Source organism: Syngnathoides biaculeatus, chromosome 16 (assembly GCF_019802595.1).
Source record: "Syngnathoides biaculeatus isolate LvHL_M chromosome 16, ASM1980259v1, whole genome shotgun sequence".
NCBI lineage: Eukaryota > Metazoa > Chordata > Actinopteri > Syngnathiformes > Syngnathidae > Syngnathoides > Syngnathoides biaculeatus.
The window spans coordinates 22,227,263-22,244,869 of record NC_084655.1 but is presented as its reverse complement, the minus strand read 5'-3'; the positions used below and the strand labels follow the sequence as shown (position 1 = coordinate 22,244,869).

The 17,607-nt window shown below is 44.9% G+C and overlaps 1 protein-coding gene across 1 annotated transcript; it reads right to left on the bottom strand.

Annotated features, from left to right (window-relative positions):
- Positions 1-3,844: 3,844 nt before the first annotated feature.
- Positions 3,845-12,395, bottom strand: LOC133514605 (transmembrane protein 235-like). Its single transcript, XM_061846431.1, has 4 exons — positions 12,084-12,395; positions 10,238-10,315; positions 8,601-8,738; positions 3,845-5,267 (listed from the first exon to the last, which is right to left on the bottom strand). The coding sequence occupies exons 1-4, from the start codon at positions 12,253-12,255 to the stop codon at positions 5,026-5,028; spliced, it is 630 nt and encodes a 209-aa protein (XP_061702415.1). The 5' UTR covers positions 12,256-12,395; the 3' UTR covers positions 3,845-5,025.
- Between the last annotated feature and the right edge of the window lie 5,212 nt (positions 12,396-17,607).

Genomic DNA, 17,607 nt, shown 5'->3' with positions numbered 1-17,607 from the left:
ATAGGCCGCTGGAATGATAGTGACAAAGATTGAGGCGGCTTGCGCTGCGCTCTGTATATTTTCTCCTCCTTTGTGCCTCGGAGCAGGAATCCTATTCTGAGACTTGCCCCCACACATTCCTTTAATAGAATAGAAAGGGCAGACTTTACATATTATATATTCATGTCAAACATCCTGCAGATGCTAGAACTCGTTCAGCTCTCCAATCTTTCCTCATCTCGCATTATTGAATGGTACCCATGTGGAAGAAATGTATTATTTGTCAGAATGGGAAGAATGAAAAATCAATCGTGGTGTTCCACAGAGGTCTATACTTTGAGCTTCCTCATTTGGTCTTTTTTAGCTTCCTTTGGGTATATTTACAGTGGATCTTCACTAATTCACCAGTGCAAATGCGCAACTCTCAATTTTCTCCATTTTTTTTCCTTTGTATCCACTCACAACTATTTGCAGACAAACTCACTTCGAGTATTTTTCTTCTTTCTGTAATTCCATAAAATGCCACCCAAACTCCCTCGTCCTTCGACCCATCATGTTGGCATGGGATTAGCTAGCATCAGCCAGCCAGCTGCGAGCCAGCCGGCTTGACAGCAGAAAGCTGTGTAATGGAAAATTCCAGTCGAGGTCTGTCAGGCAGGTGAGCCTCTTTGTGGCAGGCCGAAGTATCGTGGTAAACGTCTCAAGATGATGTAAAGAAAGGTCTGGATCACTATAGGCGGTGGTGGAGGGTAACAGCTCAACGGAGGTGGTAACGGCATGTCGTATATCCATCCATCCATTTTCCAAGACACTTATCCTCACGAGGGTCACGGTCGTGCCAATCCCAGATTTGCTGGAGCAGCGCTGCGCTTCGGTCGTAATGTCGCCGGAGACGAGACGTGTTATGGGTTTATGCCAAGTCTTAACAGGATCTACAAGTAAACAGCTTGAGGGGAGTAGTTTAGCGCGTCGAGGGAAATCACTGCGTCATTCTGGGCCTAACAAAGCAAAGTCGCAGGATTTAAACTGGAAGACATGTTGCTGGGAATACTGAAACTCTTTTGCGGCAATAATGAATGTCTAAGGACAGACCCCTGTGGAACATCCATCCGTTATCTGGGCCATTTCTCCTGACAAGGGTCGCAGGAGGGCTGGAGCCTATCCCAGCTGTCATCAGGCAGGGGGCGGGGCACACCCTGAACTGGTTGCCGGCCAATCGCAGTTCCCATCGAGACAAACAACAGTCGGATTCACAATCACACCTAGGGGCAATTTAGAGTCTCCAATGAATGCAGGATTTTGGGATGTGGGAGGAAACCGAAGTCCCCGGAGAAAAGCCACGCAGGCACAGGGAGAACATGCAAACCCCACACAGGTGGGGCCGGGATTTGAACCTCGGTCCTCAGAACTGTGATGCCAAAGCTCTACAGCTGTACCACCACTGTGCCTGCATGGTATACATGCTATATAAAAACAAAACAAAACAAACAAAAACTGTATTCGTCACTGAACCAAAAAATGTAATAAGATGAAAGTAATGCCCGGTTTTGCGATGCGACATACACACCTGAGTCTTGAGTGAATCCCTAATATCGGAAGATCATTTTTACTCGTTTTATGCCGGAACATTTACGAGGCATCAGGTCTCGTGTATTAGTACAACTTTAGGGTCTGTGCTCAGACCAGTATCATCGTGGGGAAAAAAAACAAAAGAAAACATGAGAGCACGCAATACTTTTATCGTTTGATCTAAGATCACTTTATTTATCAGTGACCCACCGCTGAAACAAAAATGGAAACATCAAAGCCGACGTGACTTAGAAATTTTACAGGACACTTGACAATAAACACGCAGGAACATGTACGTACATATTTTTTTTTTTTTTTTTTTTTTACCCTCACCTAGAACCAAAAGGAACGTTTGCAATTTTACGGCTCGGTGTCTGTGAGATTTGGCCTGATGTCGGATGAAGAGGCTTTGCATTAGTCGCGTTCTCTGATGCTCGATTTATTTGGTGCTGCAGCTACAAACAAAAATGAAAACATATGTCCACAAAACAAGTACGTGAACTACTCCAAAGGTCAGTCGTCAATGTGTAAAATTGGAATATATTTCAATAACCACGTTAAACTACAAAGACCTGATCACGACATGGATGCACACTGAAACACAAGTTAACACAATAAGTCTTTTGTGCGTTTTTATTTCTATTCTTGCGGGATTTGTAATTCAATCCCCAAGTTAAACATATTGAAAATCTTCTTTTGTGATTTTGAATGTGATTCATTGACCAACGTTTTGAGAATCGGAGCATTTGTGGGGCGAAACGGCATCAAGCTAGGAATTGAGATCCAGCCGTGATGTTCTGGTGGACGACTGGTTAGAGCGTTAGGCTTACAGTTCTGAAGACTGGAGTTGAAATCCCGGTCCTGCCTGTGTGGAGTTTGCATGTTCTCCCCGTGCCTTTGTGGTTTTTTTTTCTCCGGCACTCCAGTTTCCTCCAGGCATCCCAAAAACATGCACTCATTGGAGACTAAATTGCCCTTAGGTGTAATCAGGCGGAATACTTGAGTGTGATTGGTTGTTTGTGTCTACGTGCCTTGCGATTGGCCGGCAACCTGTTCAGGGTCTACCCGACCTCCTGCCCAAAGGTAGCTGGGATAGGTCTGCAGTCATCCTGCGACCCGTGCGAGGAGTAATGGCGGAGATAGCGAACGGATGTTCCACAGGGGTCTGTCCTTAGACCTTCATTATTGCCGCAAAATATTTTCAGTATTCACAGCCACCGATCTTCCAGTTTAAACCCTGCGACTTTGCTTTGTTAGCCCTAGAATGACGCAGTGATTTCCCGCGACGCGCTAAACTACTCCCCTCAACCCGTTTACACGTAGATACCGTTAAGACTTGGCATAAACCCATAACACGTCTCGTCTCCGGCGACATTACGACTGAAGCGCAGCGCTGCTCCAGCAAATCTAAACTGATTAGTTGTTATTTCTGCTCCCGTTTTTGCCTGCTGACATAATTACAAATGGATTGTGTACCGATCAATAAAATTGAACTGTATGCACAGTATGTTTGGATACAACAACAGATGAAAAAAAAAACAAAAGAAAACATGAGAGCACGCAATACTTTTATCGTTTGATCTAAGATCACTTTATTTATCAGTGACCGACCGCTGAAACAAAAATGGAAACATCAAAGCCGACGTGACTTAGAAATTTTACAGGACACTTGACAATAAACACGCAGGAACATGTACGTTTTTTTTTTTTTTTTTTTTCTTTTTTTACCCTCACCTAGAACCAAAAGGAACGTTTGCAATTTTACGGCTCGGTGTCTGTGAGATTTGGCCTGATGTCGGATGAAGAGGCTTTGCATTAGTCGCGTTCTCTGATGCTCGATTTATTTGGTGCTGCAGCTACAAACAAAAATGAAAACATATGTCCACAAAACAAGTACGTGAACTACTCCAAAGGTCAGTCGTCAATGTGTAAAATTGGAATATATTTCAATAACCACGTTAAACTACAAAGACCTGATCACGACATGGATGCACACTGAAACACAAGTTAACACAATAAGTCTTTTGTGCGTTTTTATTTCTATTCTTGCGGGATTTGTAATTCAATCCCCAAGTTAAACATATTGAAAATCTTCTTTTGTGATTTTGAATGTGATTCATTGACCAACGTTTTGAGAATCGGAGCATTTGTGGGGCGAAACGGCATCAAGCTAGGAATTGAGATCCAGCCGTGATGTTCTGGTGGACGACTGGTTAGAGCGTTAGGCTTACAGTTCTGAAGACTGGAGTTGAAATCCCGGTCCTGCCTGTGTGGAGTTTGCATGTTCTCCCCGTGCCTTTGTGGTTTTTTTTTCTCCGGGCACTCCAGTTTCCTCCAGGCATCCCAAAAACATGCACTCATTGGAGACTAAATTGCCCTTAGGTGTAATCAGGCGGAATACTTGAGTGTGATTGGTTGTTTGTGTCTACGTGCCTTGCGATTGGCCGGCAACCTGTTCAGGGTCTACCCGACCTCCTGCCCAAAGGTAGCTGGGATAGGTCTGCAGTCATCCTGCGACCCGTGCGAGGAGTAATGGCGGAGATAGCGAACGGATGTTCCACAGGGGTCTGTCCTTAGACCTTCATTATTGCCGCAAAATATTTTCAGTATTCACAGCCACCGATCTTCCAGTTTAAACCCTGCGACTTTGCTTTGTTAGCCCTAGAATGACGCAGTGATTTCCCGCGACGCGCTAAACTACTCCCCTCAACCCGTTTACACGTAGATACCGTTAAGACTTGGCATAAACCCATAACACGTCTCGTCTCCGGCGACATTACGACTGAAGCGCAGCGCTGCTCCAGCAAATCTAAACTGATTAGTTGTTATTTCTGCTCCCGTTTTTGCCTGCTGACATAATTACAAATGGATTGTGTACCGATCAATAAAATTGAACTGTATGCACAGTATGTTTGGATACAACAACAGATGAAAAAAAAACCAAAACTAAATGGAAAACACGTACACATAAATAGGAACTATAACAGAACTAAACGTACACAACATCTGCATACGACAACACTGAAAACTGAAATTGATGTCTAATATTCATATACAATGAGGTGGGTATTGACCTTTCGCTAGGACTCGTCCCCTCTTAGTTACCGTTGCTAGCATCAAGCGTCGGGAACTGACACTGCCTGTGCTCCCCCGGAGGAGCGTTATGAAATTTTCAGAAAAATGACATTTCAGGTAGAAGACGTGTAAGGCCTGAAGGGTATGCCGTGATTTTATCGAGTGCCTGGATTTGTCGGGATTAGTTTGGGGTTTTTTGGAAACAGAACAAATCCATAAAAAGGTTACTATATACATATATATATTGAAGAGAATGCAGTACGGCGGACTAGCGCTATGGTGCTAAAGTTTCAGAACTGTGTTGTGATTGCCCAATCTGCCTTTTTTTTTGGGGGGGGGGGGGGGGGACAGGGGGGCATGCTTAGCGAAAGGTCAACTGCGCTACCCGCAGACTTTTGACATTCACAAAGTGACGGCGCCGCCGCAGTCGTAGCGTCCTTTCATCTGGGTGACTTTGGCGGCCAGCAGGAGGAGCAGGCCAGCGGCGAGCTCCAGACCGAAGGAGATCCACGCCATGGCGAAGGACCAGCCGAACGACACCTTCACGTAGGCCAGTTCCGCCGGGGCCACGATCCGCCGGAACTCCTCCATGGCCTTGTTGGAGTACTGGATGTAGAGGCTTACCCCGGTCAGAGTCAGAAGGCCTGGCAAAGAAACACGAAAGATAACTACATTCGACTCACCGCCATACAAAGTATTTCCTTGTTAGTACCGTGAACCCTTGACTATTCGTGGTTGCTTGTTAAAAATGTACACATTCCCTTTATTTCCCAACTGTGGAAAACAATTCTCAGCAATTTTCTCTTTTATTCAGATTCTTTTGAGTTCAAGTACCGACATGGGGAATAGGAAAAGTAGTAATTGGCGTCAAGGATTTCAGTCAAGTGATCTCGACTGTTCTAAAGGTTTTTAGCAGCAGAAATCAAATCATCTCAACGGTATTGTTGAAAAAATGAGTTTGAAATGATCCGTCCAACCATTTTCTTAGCCGCTTATCCTCACAAGGGTTGAGGGGAGTGCTGGATGCCGATCCCAGGTGTCAACTGGCAGGAGGCGGGTTACGCCCTGAACTGGTTGCCAGCCGGAGTTTGAAATGAAATGAAATGTTTTTGAATCATAGTTGTACATTTACAGGTTAAACTATTGAGGAGCTTAAATACTTTTCAGGGGGTGGAATCAATTACTAGCAAGTACAATTATTAGCAGTTAGTCACCAGTGACCCTTCCTATAAAAAATAGCATTTCCAAAACACATTAAACGAACTGTCGTCTGTTTCAGGCTAATGAAAAACAAAAAGTGACACACTCATGATTTGAACGACGAGCTTTTCCATGACCGTCGCCACTGATCGGCATAGTATTGCGTAACGCAGATTCCTTGTGTGCTTTTGACATATTTGGCAATTAAGATGATCGTAATATCATCTCCGACCTCTTTAGACAGCTGAGTTGCGTTGCATAACGATTAAGGTTGGCAGTCAGCGCTTCGGTGCAAAATTAAAAACATTGCATCCAATTTGCCACAAGGGAGATACTTCCTGTGTGTGTTTGTAGGGCAGGAGGGTTGCCGGGACGAAACTTTCTCTTGACGTAACGTGCGTTTCTTGATTAAATAATTGTAATAACTGTGACATTTCTGAAGGAGTTAAAAAATGAAATTTGATTGCAGTCTGATTCTCATGCAGCTGCAGCCACTTCAATTTCTTTTTTTAACCGTTTCCCCACTAAAGTGAGGCAATTTCCTCATCTCGGAGGCTACTGACACGTATACGTCAAACAAGCACATTGGACATTGAAGTCTCGCTCCATTTCTTCTTCTTCTTCTGCTGTTCTTTTCGGCTTGTCCCGTTCAGGGTCGCCACAGAGTGTCATCTTTCTCCATCCAAGCCTATCTCGTGCATCTTCCACTATCCTCATGTCCTCCCTCACCACATCCTTCAACCTTTTCTTTGGTCTTCCTCTCGCTCTTTTGCCTGGCAGCTCCATCCTCAGACTCTGTCGCCTCTGGACATGTCCAAACCATCGAGGTCTGCTCTCTCTAACCTTGTCTCCAAAACATCAAACTTTGGATGTCCCTCTCATGAGCTCATTTCTAATCCTATCCGAGCGAGAACCTCACCATCTTCATTTCTGCTATCTCCAGTTCTGCTTCCTGTTGTTTCTTCAGTGCCACCGTCTCTAATCCGTCCATCCTGGCCGGCCTCACCACTGTTTTATAGACTTTGCCCTTCATCCTAGCGGAGACTCTTCTGTCACATAGAACACCAGACAACCCCGATTGGACCAGTTTCTTCGCTTCTTTACCACACTCTCAACTCGTAAATCCTTGTTCTTACTTTTTGGTAATTTCCAAGGGATATTCTCATTTCTAATCGTATCCCACCTGCTCACTCCAAGCGAGAACCTCAACATCTTTATTTCTGCCACCTCCAGTTCTGCTTCCTGTCGTCTCTAATCCGTACATCGTGGCCGGCCTCACCGCTGTTTTATAGACTTTGCCCTTCATCCTAGCGGAGACTCTTCTGTCACATAGAACACCAGACACCTTCAAACCTGCTTGGACCTGTTTCTTCACTTCCTTACCACACTCTCTATTGCTCTGGATTGTTGACCCCAAGTACTGCAAGCCGTCCAACCTCGCCATCTCTTCTCCAAAGTCTGGCTCCATTTGCGGAATGAAAAGGTCTTATTTGGAAACTTTACAATGCAAAATAGCACCATGAAGTGACACGGTAGCGCCTTCAAAGACCGTTGGACACCCGCAAGACTGACTAAGAGGAAATAAACTATTTAGTGCACTTGGTAAACGAGAAGCCAGTTCAGGAAGCAAAACTGGAGGTAGCAGAAATGAAGATGATGAGGTTTTCGCTTGGAGTGTGCAGGTTGGATAGGATTAGAAATGAGCTCATTAGAGGGACAGCCGAAGTCGGATGTTTTGGAGACGAGATTTTGAGAGAGGAGACTTTGATGGTTTGGACATGTGCAGAGGCGAGAGAGTGAGTATATCGGTAAAAGGGTGGCGAGGATGGAGCTACCAAGGAAGAGAGAGCGAGAGGAAGACCAAAGAAAAGGTTGATGGATGTGGTGAGGGAGGACATGAGGACAGTGGACGAAGCGCGAGACAGGCTTACATGGGAAAAAGACGACACGCTGTGGCGACCCCTAACGGGACAAGCCGAAAGGAAAAGAAGAAGGTAAACGAGAAGCTAATATGAGTAAAACCCCCCACCTGATCCTTTAAGAGGCCTTCATTCTTTTGTGTCGCACTGTCCGTGGCGTGCACAGCGCAAGGCAATCATTCCGACGCGTGAAATCAAGCATCTGCGTCCCGCAAGATGGCCGAGTGAAGCGCCTTCCCCGTGACACGTTTGTGCACTCATGTGCCGCCATTTCAACTCGCCATCCAAAAAGCATTTCATATCAAGAGTTACTTTATGCAAAGTGGATTTACACAGCCACGCCGCGTGGAGTTTTCGCCGAAGAATAAAAGCGAGATTGCTGCTGAAAAGCCGTTATTATGTGACCGTCTAACAGCACGGCAGTTCTCGTTAGTGTGTTTTGTTGACCGAAACCTGCGAATCAGATTTCGTTTTTTCTCCATTCCTGCCAATGAAGGCCCCAGTGACAATTCATCGTTTCATAAAAGAAATGTATTTTAACTCCAGGGCCTACCAGGAAATATGTGACCAAGGCTGGGCAATTCATCAATTGTAGTTTTTTAATTGAGTTTGTTTGGGTTATTAAAAAATAAATACATTAGCAACCTCCTCCTCCTCTTCGCAACTTTTCCGACTCCACTGATTATTTTTCCAAAGGGTGACTAACGAGTTTAATTCGCAGTCATAAAGAAACAACGCGAGGATAATGACTTAGTTTTCAGTACACCGTCGCAGAATATGACCCAAATATTTTGCAGACGGTAAGTAAAAAAATGAGACGCTTGAGGTTAAATGTTTCATTTCTGCGCGTGGACGTACTGCAGACGAGAAAGTAGCACGCCGCTCCGGTCAGCAGTTTCGGGCTGCAGGCCAACGAACCGACGAGCCCAAAAATCCAGCCGAACACCAACAGCACCAAGCCCAGTGGCAGTACGATGACCACCGCCTTGTGCAGCTCTAAAAAACACAGACGCACATTTAACTCGTGAACACACGTTTATTACAACAATATGGGATTCCTATTTGTAACACGATCTCCACACTGGGGAATTTTTTTTTTTTTTTTTTTGGTCTAATAATAGACACTTGGTGCTAATATGAATGCAAGGTGCTGACTAAATTGTCCAATTAGCCATTGCAGCCCATAATTTTCTCTGAGGGGAGTGTGTGTGTGCATGTGTGTACGACATGTTTTGATTGGCTTTTCTTCGTTTCTTTTTTTAGTCAATACTTTTGTGTTGGTTTTCCGGAGAACGAGATGCGCCGGGAGGGAACCGGCTCTACATTCTGTAATTGGTGAGGTTCCAGATAAATTTGTGCGCGCAACAAATTATTTTCCACTCTTCCGCTTTTTTTTTTTTTTTTTTTTTGTCTTGTGGCCGCAGTTGCTGATCCCATCCAGCAGATGGAGCAGTTTGTTTTGTCAAGACGAATGGTTCACTATTCCTATGATGGGGGTCCTCTCATCAGAATCCATCCATTCATCCATCCATCCATTTTCTGAACCGCTTATCCTCAATAGGGTCGTGGGGCGTGCTGGAGGCTATACCAGCTGCCAACCGGCAGGAGGAGGCGGGGTACACCCTGAACCGGTCGCCAGCCAATCGCAGGGCACATGGAGACTAACAGTTGTACTCACAATCACACCTAGGGGCAATTTAGAGTGTCCATGTTTTTGGGATGTGGGCGGAAACCGGAGTGCCCAGAGAAAACCCACGCAGGCACGGGGTAGAACATGCAAACTCCACGCAGGCGGGTCCGGGATTGAAACCCTGTGAGGCCAACGCTTTCCAGCTGCTCCACCGCGCCGCTCATCAGAATCCTTCAATCATTGTAAAAATGTGGAAGACTAACGAAACTCTGAGAAGCCAACGGTGAAAATCTGCAGATAATTTACGCCCATTAAAATTGAAAAAAAAAAAAATTTGAGAAACTGTTTTTGAGGTGGTGGCACGGTGGAGCAGCTGCTCAAGTGGTTGCCTCGCAGTTCTGAGGACCCGGGTTCAGTCCCAGACCCGCCTGTGTGGAGTTTGCATGTTCTCCCCGTGCCTGCGTGGGTTTTCTCCGGGCGCTCCGGTTTCTTCCCACATCCCAAAAACATGCAACATTAATTGCACACGCTGAATTGCCCGTAGGTGTGATTGTGATTTGTCTCTATGTGCCCTGCAATTGGCTGGCGACCAGTTCAGGGTGTACCCCGCCTGCTGCCCGTTGACAGCTGGGATAGGCTCCGGCCCTCTCTGCGACCCTCGTGAGGATAAGCGGCAAAGAAAATGGATGGATGGATGTTTTTAGGGTTAGTTCCTCCCCCAAAAAGAAAAGTGAACAAAATTGAAAGCTATAAAAGGGGGAGAAATATGAATAAAATTGCGATTCTAGTTGAAGGTTTTTTTTCACGTTATTTTTATGTTTTTGTCATCTGCTTACGCACACACAAAAACACGAACGCTTCTCACCAAGAAGGTGCCGCTCCACCTCAGACAGGGCAGACATATTTGCAGTGAAGGTCGGGATGACGGAACTCTGCTGTGATCCTGGAAAGGTTCAGAGGAGAACGGCCGAGTGTGAGAAGCCCCACGCAGAGAACGATGAGCGATGAATCGTTGTGACCTCGAATGTTTGGTACATAAGGTTTTATTTTGTCGATTCATGACTCAAACCCCTGTTGTGAATTTTGCCAGACAGCTCCTTGTAATATTACGGGAACGCGTCAAACAATTTTCACTTATAGAGCAAAGCAGCACATTTACAATGAATGGCTTAGTCGACGGTGCACTGTACTCTGCTAAGTCCCGTATGAAAGGTATTAAATGTAAGCGTGTATTTTAGGGTCATCGTGAAAGAGGAAAAAAAATGTTGCATTTTTGGAGTGACAGCACACCTATCAAGGGTCAAACTAAACAACCAAATTCATCTTTTGTTTTCAGCTTAGTTGTAAAAAAATAAAATAACTGTGAAGTTGTATCATAAAAGTGCTGATAATTCACATGGTACAGCCCCCAAAACCATATTTCTCTGCTCATGCCACGGTCGCACGGTCTGATTCCGATGGCCGCAAGTGGTCAGGTCGCCGGCTTGACACCCAGCTCCCGCGTCACCACGTCGTCGCATCCTTGAGCAAGACGCCAAACCTTCAATTTCTCCTGGTCCTGCGTCATCGGACTGAGCCGTGATTACCATGACAATGCGACTGACTGACTGACTGAGATGCGGTGAACACAGCGAAGGATCAAAAGCGCCTTTACCAGTAAAAACCGAGCGGAGCTCAAGGTTGATACGACGCATGAATTGAGACGGAAAGATGTCGCGCGTTTTCGGCCACTCTGGCAATTCTTCTGGCCTGCTTCATTTTGCAGCCATGTTGGCAATTTCCCACGAGAATACAAGTGAGCTGGACCCAACAGTCCAGATTCGGTTTTTCCCTGGCCGCAGTCTCAATCAAGTGCTGGCTTGATTCCATTAAAAGAGCAGACGTGAAAAGCCACTTCTGCGCACCTACGCCCACGATGCGCAACCTGGAGTTAGCATTCAAATGCACTTGTGACAATTGGTGAATCTTACGAGTACAGGTCACATGACGTACTGCACATAGATAGTCACGTATAAGTCCTATACACCAGATTTTCCCCGATTTGGGTTGCTGTTTTTATGCAGGGGATGAAGTCAAACTCGTTTTTTCTCGAGGGCCACATTGCGGTTCCGGTTTCCCTCAGCAGTCCACATATTTAATCGTCTCAACGTATTTACATCATCAATTTATGATCTACTTTTGAAACCAGAAATCAAGGGTAATGTGTTGTTTTTTTTTTTTTTTTTTTAACTATTCCTGTTTGGTAACACACAAAAAATGCTTTGAATATCTCAACTTTATCGTCTGTATTGCACGACAGTTTGAAATTTTTGTACAGATTTTGATGAGAACAATTGAAATTGACAGCCTAGATCTGGCTTCGCGGGCCACATGAAATCACGTGGCGGGCCAGATCTGGCCCCCGGGCCTTGAGTTTGAAACCTGCGCTCTAAACCTTGCTTATTTATCCGAGGCTAAACATGCTCCCGTTTGGGCTCCCGTCCAAGTACTAAACAGAACTGACCCTTCTGAGATCGTGAAATCATACTTACATACATACAGAAAATATTATAATACAACTGTTCTCTCCAATCAAAAACAAAATCTGGGATTTATATGAAAGCATTTCAATTCCTGTGCAAAAATAAAGATGCACAAAAGGTAAAACTTATGGGTGTCTTTTAATTGGGGTGGGGGGGGGTGTCAATGCAGCAATTAATAAGTGCACGTACCTTCATTAATCCTCCACAGTCCGGAGTAGGAACTCAGCTGTTCGGAGTCGGTGTAGTTGGGCTTGTTCACATCGATAATGTACCAATAATCGGTTCCGACCGACACGGCGAGGAAGCAAAAACTGAGCAAACCCGAAAAGCCGGCCGACAGAATCACCATACCGTACCTCATCGTGCAGATGACAGTTATTGCAATAATCCGCTCATTTTCTTTTGGGGGGGGTGGAGGGGAAAAAAAAAACGCTCCAAGACGCTCAGCACCACACCGCCCCTCCCTTCAAATAATGTCAGTCCGTCTCGACCGCTCTGAGTTCAGCGCAGAATGTATCGGACGAATATCATACTTTAAAAAAAACATATATATTTTTTACTTTTTTTTTTTTTTTTTTGCAAAAAAAAATAAGAAACGGAGGGACGCGTCTGCATCGGGGAAGTCACTGACAGGTGGTGAACGCAACAGGGCGAACAAGCGCCTGTGTGAAGACGTCAAAACCGCAGACATAGAATCCTCGCTTCCGGCTTGGCATTTCAAAATAAAAGTCCAAGCTGTACTTTGACTACGAAAACGGTTTAATTTTTGTAACTCGCGCTACATGTCATGATGTGAACCGCCTCACAACACCTGAGATTTAATCATTGCCCATCACGGAATGTTTAGAAATCTTTTTCTACAGGCTCACATTAAATCCCACTCTTTAACAAAAAAAAAAAAAAAAAAAAACATTTTTAATATACGGAACTATTTATCAAGTGGTTTGCTCTTTTGACACGTGGCTGAAGGCTATAGCGCTCATACCATTAGCTTGCTAAGTGTGAAGTAGCTGCAAGTTTTTGCCATTTGGGATTTCTTCAAAGTCACCTTTTCGATTTGACTCGTAAGCACAAATCGGAACAATGCGGCGACGCAAAGGCAGCGGCGCAATCCGTGTGTGTGGACGGCAAGAAAAACCGAAATAAGGATGGCTGAAAATCGTGGTGCATGCAAAATCCTCTACGATTACAAATATATTTATTTTTCCCTTTTTTTTTTTTTTTTTAAATCTGTATTGCACAGTTTTGTCACACACCCACACACAAAGTAAATCTATTATTTATATAGTAAGTTTCTTTCGGTTTGTCCCGTTATGGGTCGCCACGGCGTGACATCTCAGATGAACGCTCGCATTTGTTTGGCACAGTTTTTACGCCGAATGCCCTTCCTGATGCAACCCGTCTTGGAGAAAATCTATCTATCTATCTATCTATCTATCGATGAGCGAGATAGCTATCAGCGATCGAAGCGAGAGAGCTAGAGCGCGCTCGAGCGCGAGCTAGCGAGCGAGCGAGCTCGATCTCGAGGCTCTGATCGTGCGCGCATGCAGAGCGATCGATCTCTCTCTCTCTCTCTCTCTCTCCTCTCTCTCTCTCTACTCTCTCTCTCTCTCTCTCTCTCTCTATCAATCTATCTATCCAATAGTTTGTGTGGTTTCGGTATCTCTCTATCTATCTATCTATCTATCTATCTATCTATCTATCTATCTATCTATCTATCTATCTATCCAATAGTTTGTGTGGTTCCGGATATCTATCGATCTATCTATCTATCTATCTATCTATCTATCTATCTATCTATCATCTATCTATCTATCATCTATCTATCTATCTATCTATCTATCTATCTATCTATCTATCTATCTATCTATCTAACGTATAATCTTTTGGTGTATGTGGCGTGTTCATTTTGTAACTACGGTTTCACGCCTCGGTGCAACCGACATGACAATTCGAAAATCGCCATGGTTGAGTATTATTTCAAAATGGGTTGACGGTGATGTTTTCAAAATAACTGATTGCATTTCATAAAAATACTTATTTGTAAATTGTTCATTTTACTCACCAATCAGTGATGGCGCTAAGCACACTGCTTTGTTCCAAACAAGCGGAAGAGACAAAGAATTAAAGGCGTTATTAATTCAAGAGTCATGTTTCGAGCGTCCAGGAGTGAAGTTGTCAGGGTTCCACCGTGCTTGGTGAAAAAATATTTTGAAGGATTTCACAAATCCTTCCACCGTAAAAACGAATAATTGTTACAGAATGTAAAAATTTGCCAGGAGAAGATGGCGGATATCTGCCGAGCTCCCGGACGAGTATGGGGATGTCCAAATGAACCGGATCCCGTTGTAACATGAGAAACTACAAAACTCTTACTGTCGTCGCACAATTAACACGATGGAAGTAAGACTAAGTCAATTTTTGGAAAGGAGGGAGATGCCACACTTTTCTGGCAAAAAAAAAAAAAATAATGGATACACGCAGCAAGGGATTGAACAGGCTGACCAGTTTTGGCCTAGCATGCACGTACGCATTTCTTTCAGCACTATTTTGTAACAAAAGCACAAGACGCTTATATTGACGCGAGGAGGAGGAGGAGGAAAGAGGCCTTATGTTTTCCCTTGCTTAAGCAAAATGTCTGCCTAATGAGCAGCGCCGGCGCCTTCGGAGACAATTAGAAGTTTTCGCCTGCGTGATTTGAAGCCCTTATTTCCCTCCACTCACCCAGATAAGTGCGAAAAAGAGACTGGGCCGGTACTTTAGGATATTTTCAAGTCATTCAACGTGTGTGTGTGTGTGTGTGTTGTTTTTTTTTTTTTTTTTTATTGATTTCAGCAACGATATCTTGTGGGGAAATACGAATCTTCTCTTCCAAGTTGTTCTCTCGTGCCGCAGGTCTTACACTGCCGCGCTTTCAACGAGCGACTGCTCGGTCTTTGGCAGTCCGCCGTGAAAGAAAGTGCAAAAAGGGACACGCCGCACGCTGTCTCTTGATTGTCCTTATTTTTCCAGTCAGGATGTCGGCGTCAGGATGATTGTGACGGCGTGGCCAATCACTAAAACGTGGGCTCGTCAAAATGAGAGAAATGCTGCACTGTGGGATTCTGGGAGAAGCGGGGGGGGGGGGGGGGCGGCTGCTGGCGATACTGCAATTATGCAGTCTGCGGTGAGGACTGACAATAGAGTGATGAGAGGTTTTCTCCGGCTTTGTCCTGATTCTTGATCCATAACGGATATTAAAACAAAACAAAAAAACAAAAAACAACCTCGCTTCATCATAGCAGCTTAGGTCTGGCGGACCCAACGTGAACAAGAACAGCAGCTTCTTCTTTCATTTGGGAGTCGTACGTGATTTATTTGCCGTTTGGATCCAGCTCCCAAGCTCTGGCTTTGGCTCCTCTGCAAAAAAAAAAAAAAAAAAATCACATAATTCATTTTCACCATTTTAGCAAGCAAACAAAGCCGGAAACTGCGCATAAATAGCCGCTCGCACAATTCTCAAAGGATATACAATGTTTCCTGTTCGCATATTTCTGATCATTCCAATCTGCACCGCTGCCTTTTGGCCAAAAGTAATCCGGGTTGTAACTCACCTGCTATCCCAATGGGAACGGGAATGGGGGGGTGGGGGGGGGGGCTATAAAAAAACAATCAGTGGTTTCCATAAAGGTTGAGGCGAAGAAAGCTGCGCAACAACGTGGAGGATTTGAGCGACGTCGTACTGTAAGATTTTCAAACAAAGTTGTTGATGCGCGCGAGGGCGTGATATTGATGACGTCGTATACACTTTGGCACTTGTGCTGGAACAGCTGAAAATGCGGAGGTGCCAAAGTCCTTCACTGGAAAATGTAAGTGTTGAAAGATAAAAACCTCATTCGCTGCAGCTTCGGTACCCCTAAATAGCAAGAATGAGCATTGCCTTTATCCTGAAAATACATCTTCCCTTCGGATAATCTGCTCGAGTGCACTCATTAGAGCGCCTCGTTGTTGGCCGTGAGTGTGAACGCTTCACAGAGAGAGAAGCAAAAGAGTAAGACCGGGGTTTAGGGTGGGACATCCTAGTTTGTCTTCTAGTCATCAGACTTCGCTTTACCTTTTTGAATCCCGCCTTTGCTTTCCTGTCCTTTCATGTCACCTGACATCATGCTCGCGTCTCGGAGTCCTGCATTTGAACCGGTTGTTAGTGACAGAACAAACTGGCCCCAAATGCAGGACTCCGAGACGCGAGCATGATGTCAGGCGTGGTTTATCCAAGGAACGGGGTCATACACGGAAAAGGCAGAGGCACAAAACGCTAAGCAAAGGAGGGATCCAAAAACGTGAAGTGAAGTCTGGTGACGAGGAGACAAACTAGGAAACATGAACTAGGACACCCACTTCAATACTTATGACAGAGTGCCTTTTTGTCACGGTGTGGAAAAAGCCACAACCAGGTGTGGATATATTTGATGGATGTCGGGATGTGTAGGCATAAAGATACAAAGCTGCATCCATTGTACAGGGGAAGTGGTTTCACGTTTTCAGTTGACACGCCCGTCGAGTGCGAGCGGGATTTTGTGCAATTTTGTAGCCTCATCCTGCAAGATTATCAGTTTTTAAGGCAAGGTCATTGTTTCAGAATTTTGGTTCTTGATGTGTCATGAGATTTTTCTTTGATCAAAACCGGTTGCCTTGGGGAACTGACAGCCATTCACACTGGCCTTCACATCCAGGGTCAATTTTGTGTTTTCATCCATCCATCCATCTTGCGCGCTAGCATGAGAAGAACATATAAACTCCACACAGAAAACTGAGTTGAGATTCAAACCCAGAATCTCCGAACTGCCAGCCGACATACAAGCCACTTGCAGCTGTCCTGTCCAGAGTTGTGTTTTTAATTTATTTTTTGGTCAAGTATAGAACATTATGACTTCATTTCCAGGTTCTGCTGCACTTCATTTTTTTTTTTTTTCCACCCTTGTGCAATTTGTCATCGGAAGGTGCGTATGTGCCATGGAGACGAAGTCACTTGATGCCCCAAAAATACCCGCTGAGCCAAAAAAATGGAAGACGCCAGGACGACGACGGCGACGGCGACGGGACCAATGACGGAGGTGTGACGTGTTTCGGGTGCAAGTGAACTCGGCCTTCCTCTAAGTCAGCGGTCTGGCACTCCATTGTCAGTGAGTCACACAATGATGTGTAATTCTGGTATTCTGGTGTGTGATTTTCACCATGAAAATGTTCCTTTGCTCTCTTGAGGTTTCACGTCGCGCTGGCTTTGTGCGTCGGCCGTGCCATTTGGGAAGTTCGGACTTTGAGCCGTCGGCGGTGACACCGGAGCCCTCTTCACGGGGTTGATCCTTTCGAGCAGGTGTCTGGGGGGGGTTGCTCAGAGTCGGGCCTTAACGGTGGGTGGCTTCAGATTGGAAAATGAAATTGGTGCACTTCACCTCAAGACTACTTACGTGCTGACATTTTCAGCGCACTCTCCATAAGTGAGCAGAAATGCAGTTGGATATTTTCCTTGTTTTTTTTTCCCATTATTTTCACCGCCTTTCGCCGTGTCAAAAAAAAGATGCATTTTACTGTGGTAAATGTTGCATTTTGTTTTTTTTTGCAGTCGCAGAACAACTCGGCGATTGTGGTTTGTTTCGAAAGGGAGCGTTTTGGAAACGCAGCATCTCATGACAGTTTCACGGCGTTCAGGAAAGTAGACGTTTACATATTTGCC

Coding starts and splice junctions, on each gene's coding strand:
- LOC133514605 (XM_061846431.1), bottom strand. CDS start 12,255: ATGAGGTACGGTATGGTGATTCTGTCGGCCGGCTTTTCGGGTTTGCTC. Junction 10,316..12,083: donor ACTGTGGAGGATTAATGAAG/GTACGTGCACTT, acceptor GAACCTTTCCAG/GATCACAGCAGAGTTCCGTC. Junction 8,739..10,237: donor GGTGGAGCGGCACCTTCTTG/GTGAGAAGCGTT, acceptor TGTGTTTTTTAG/AGCTGCACAAGGCGGTGGTC.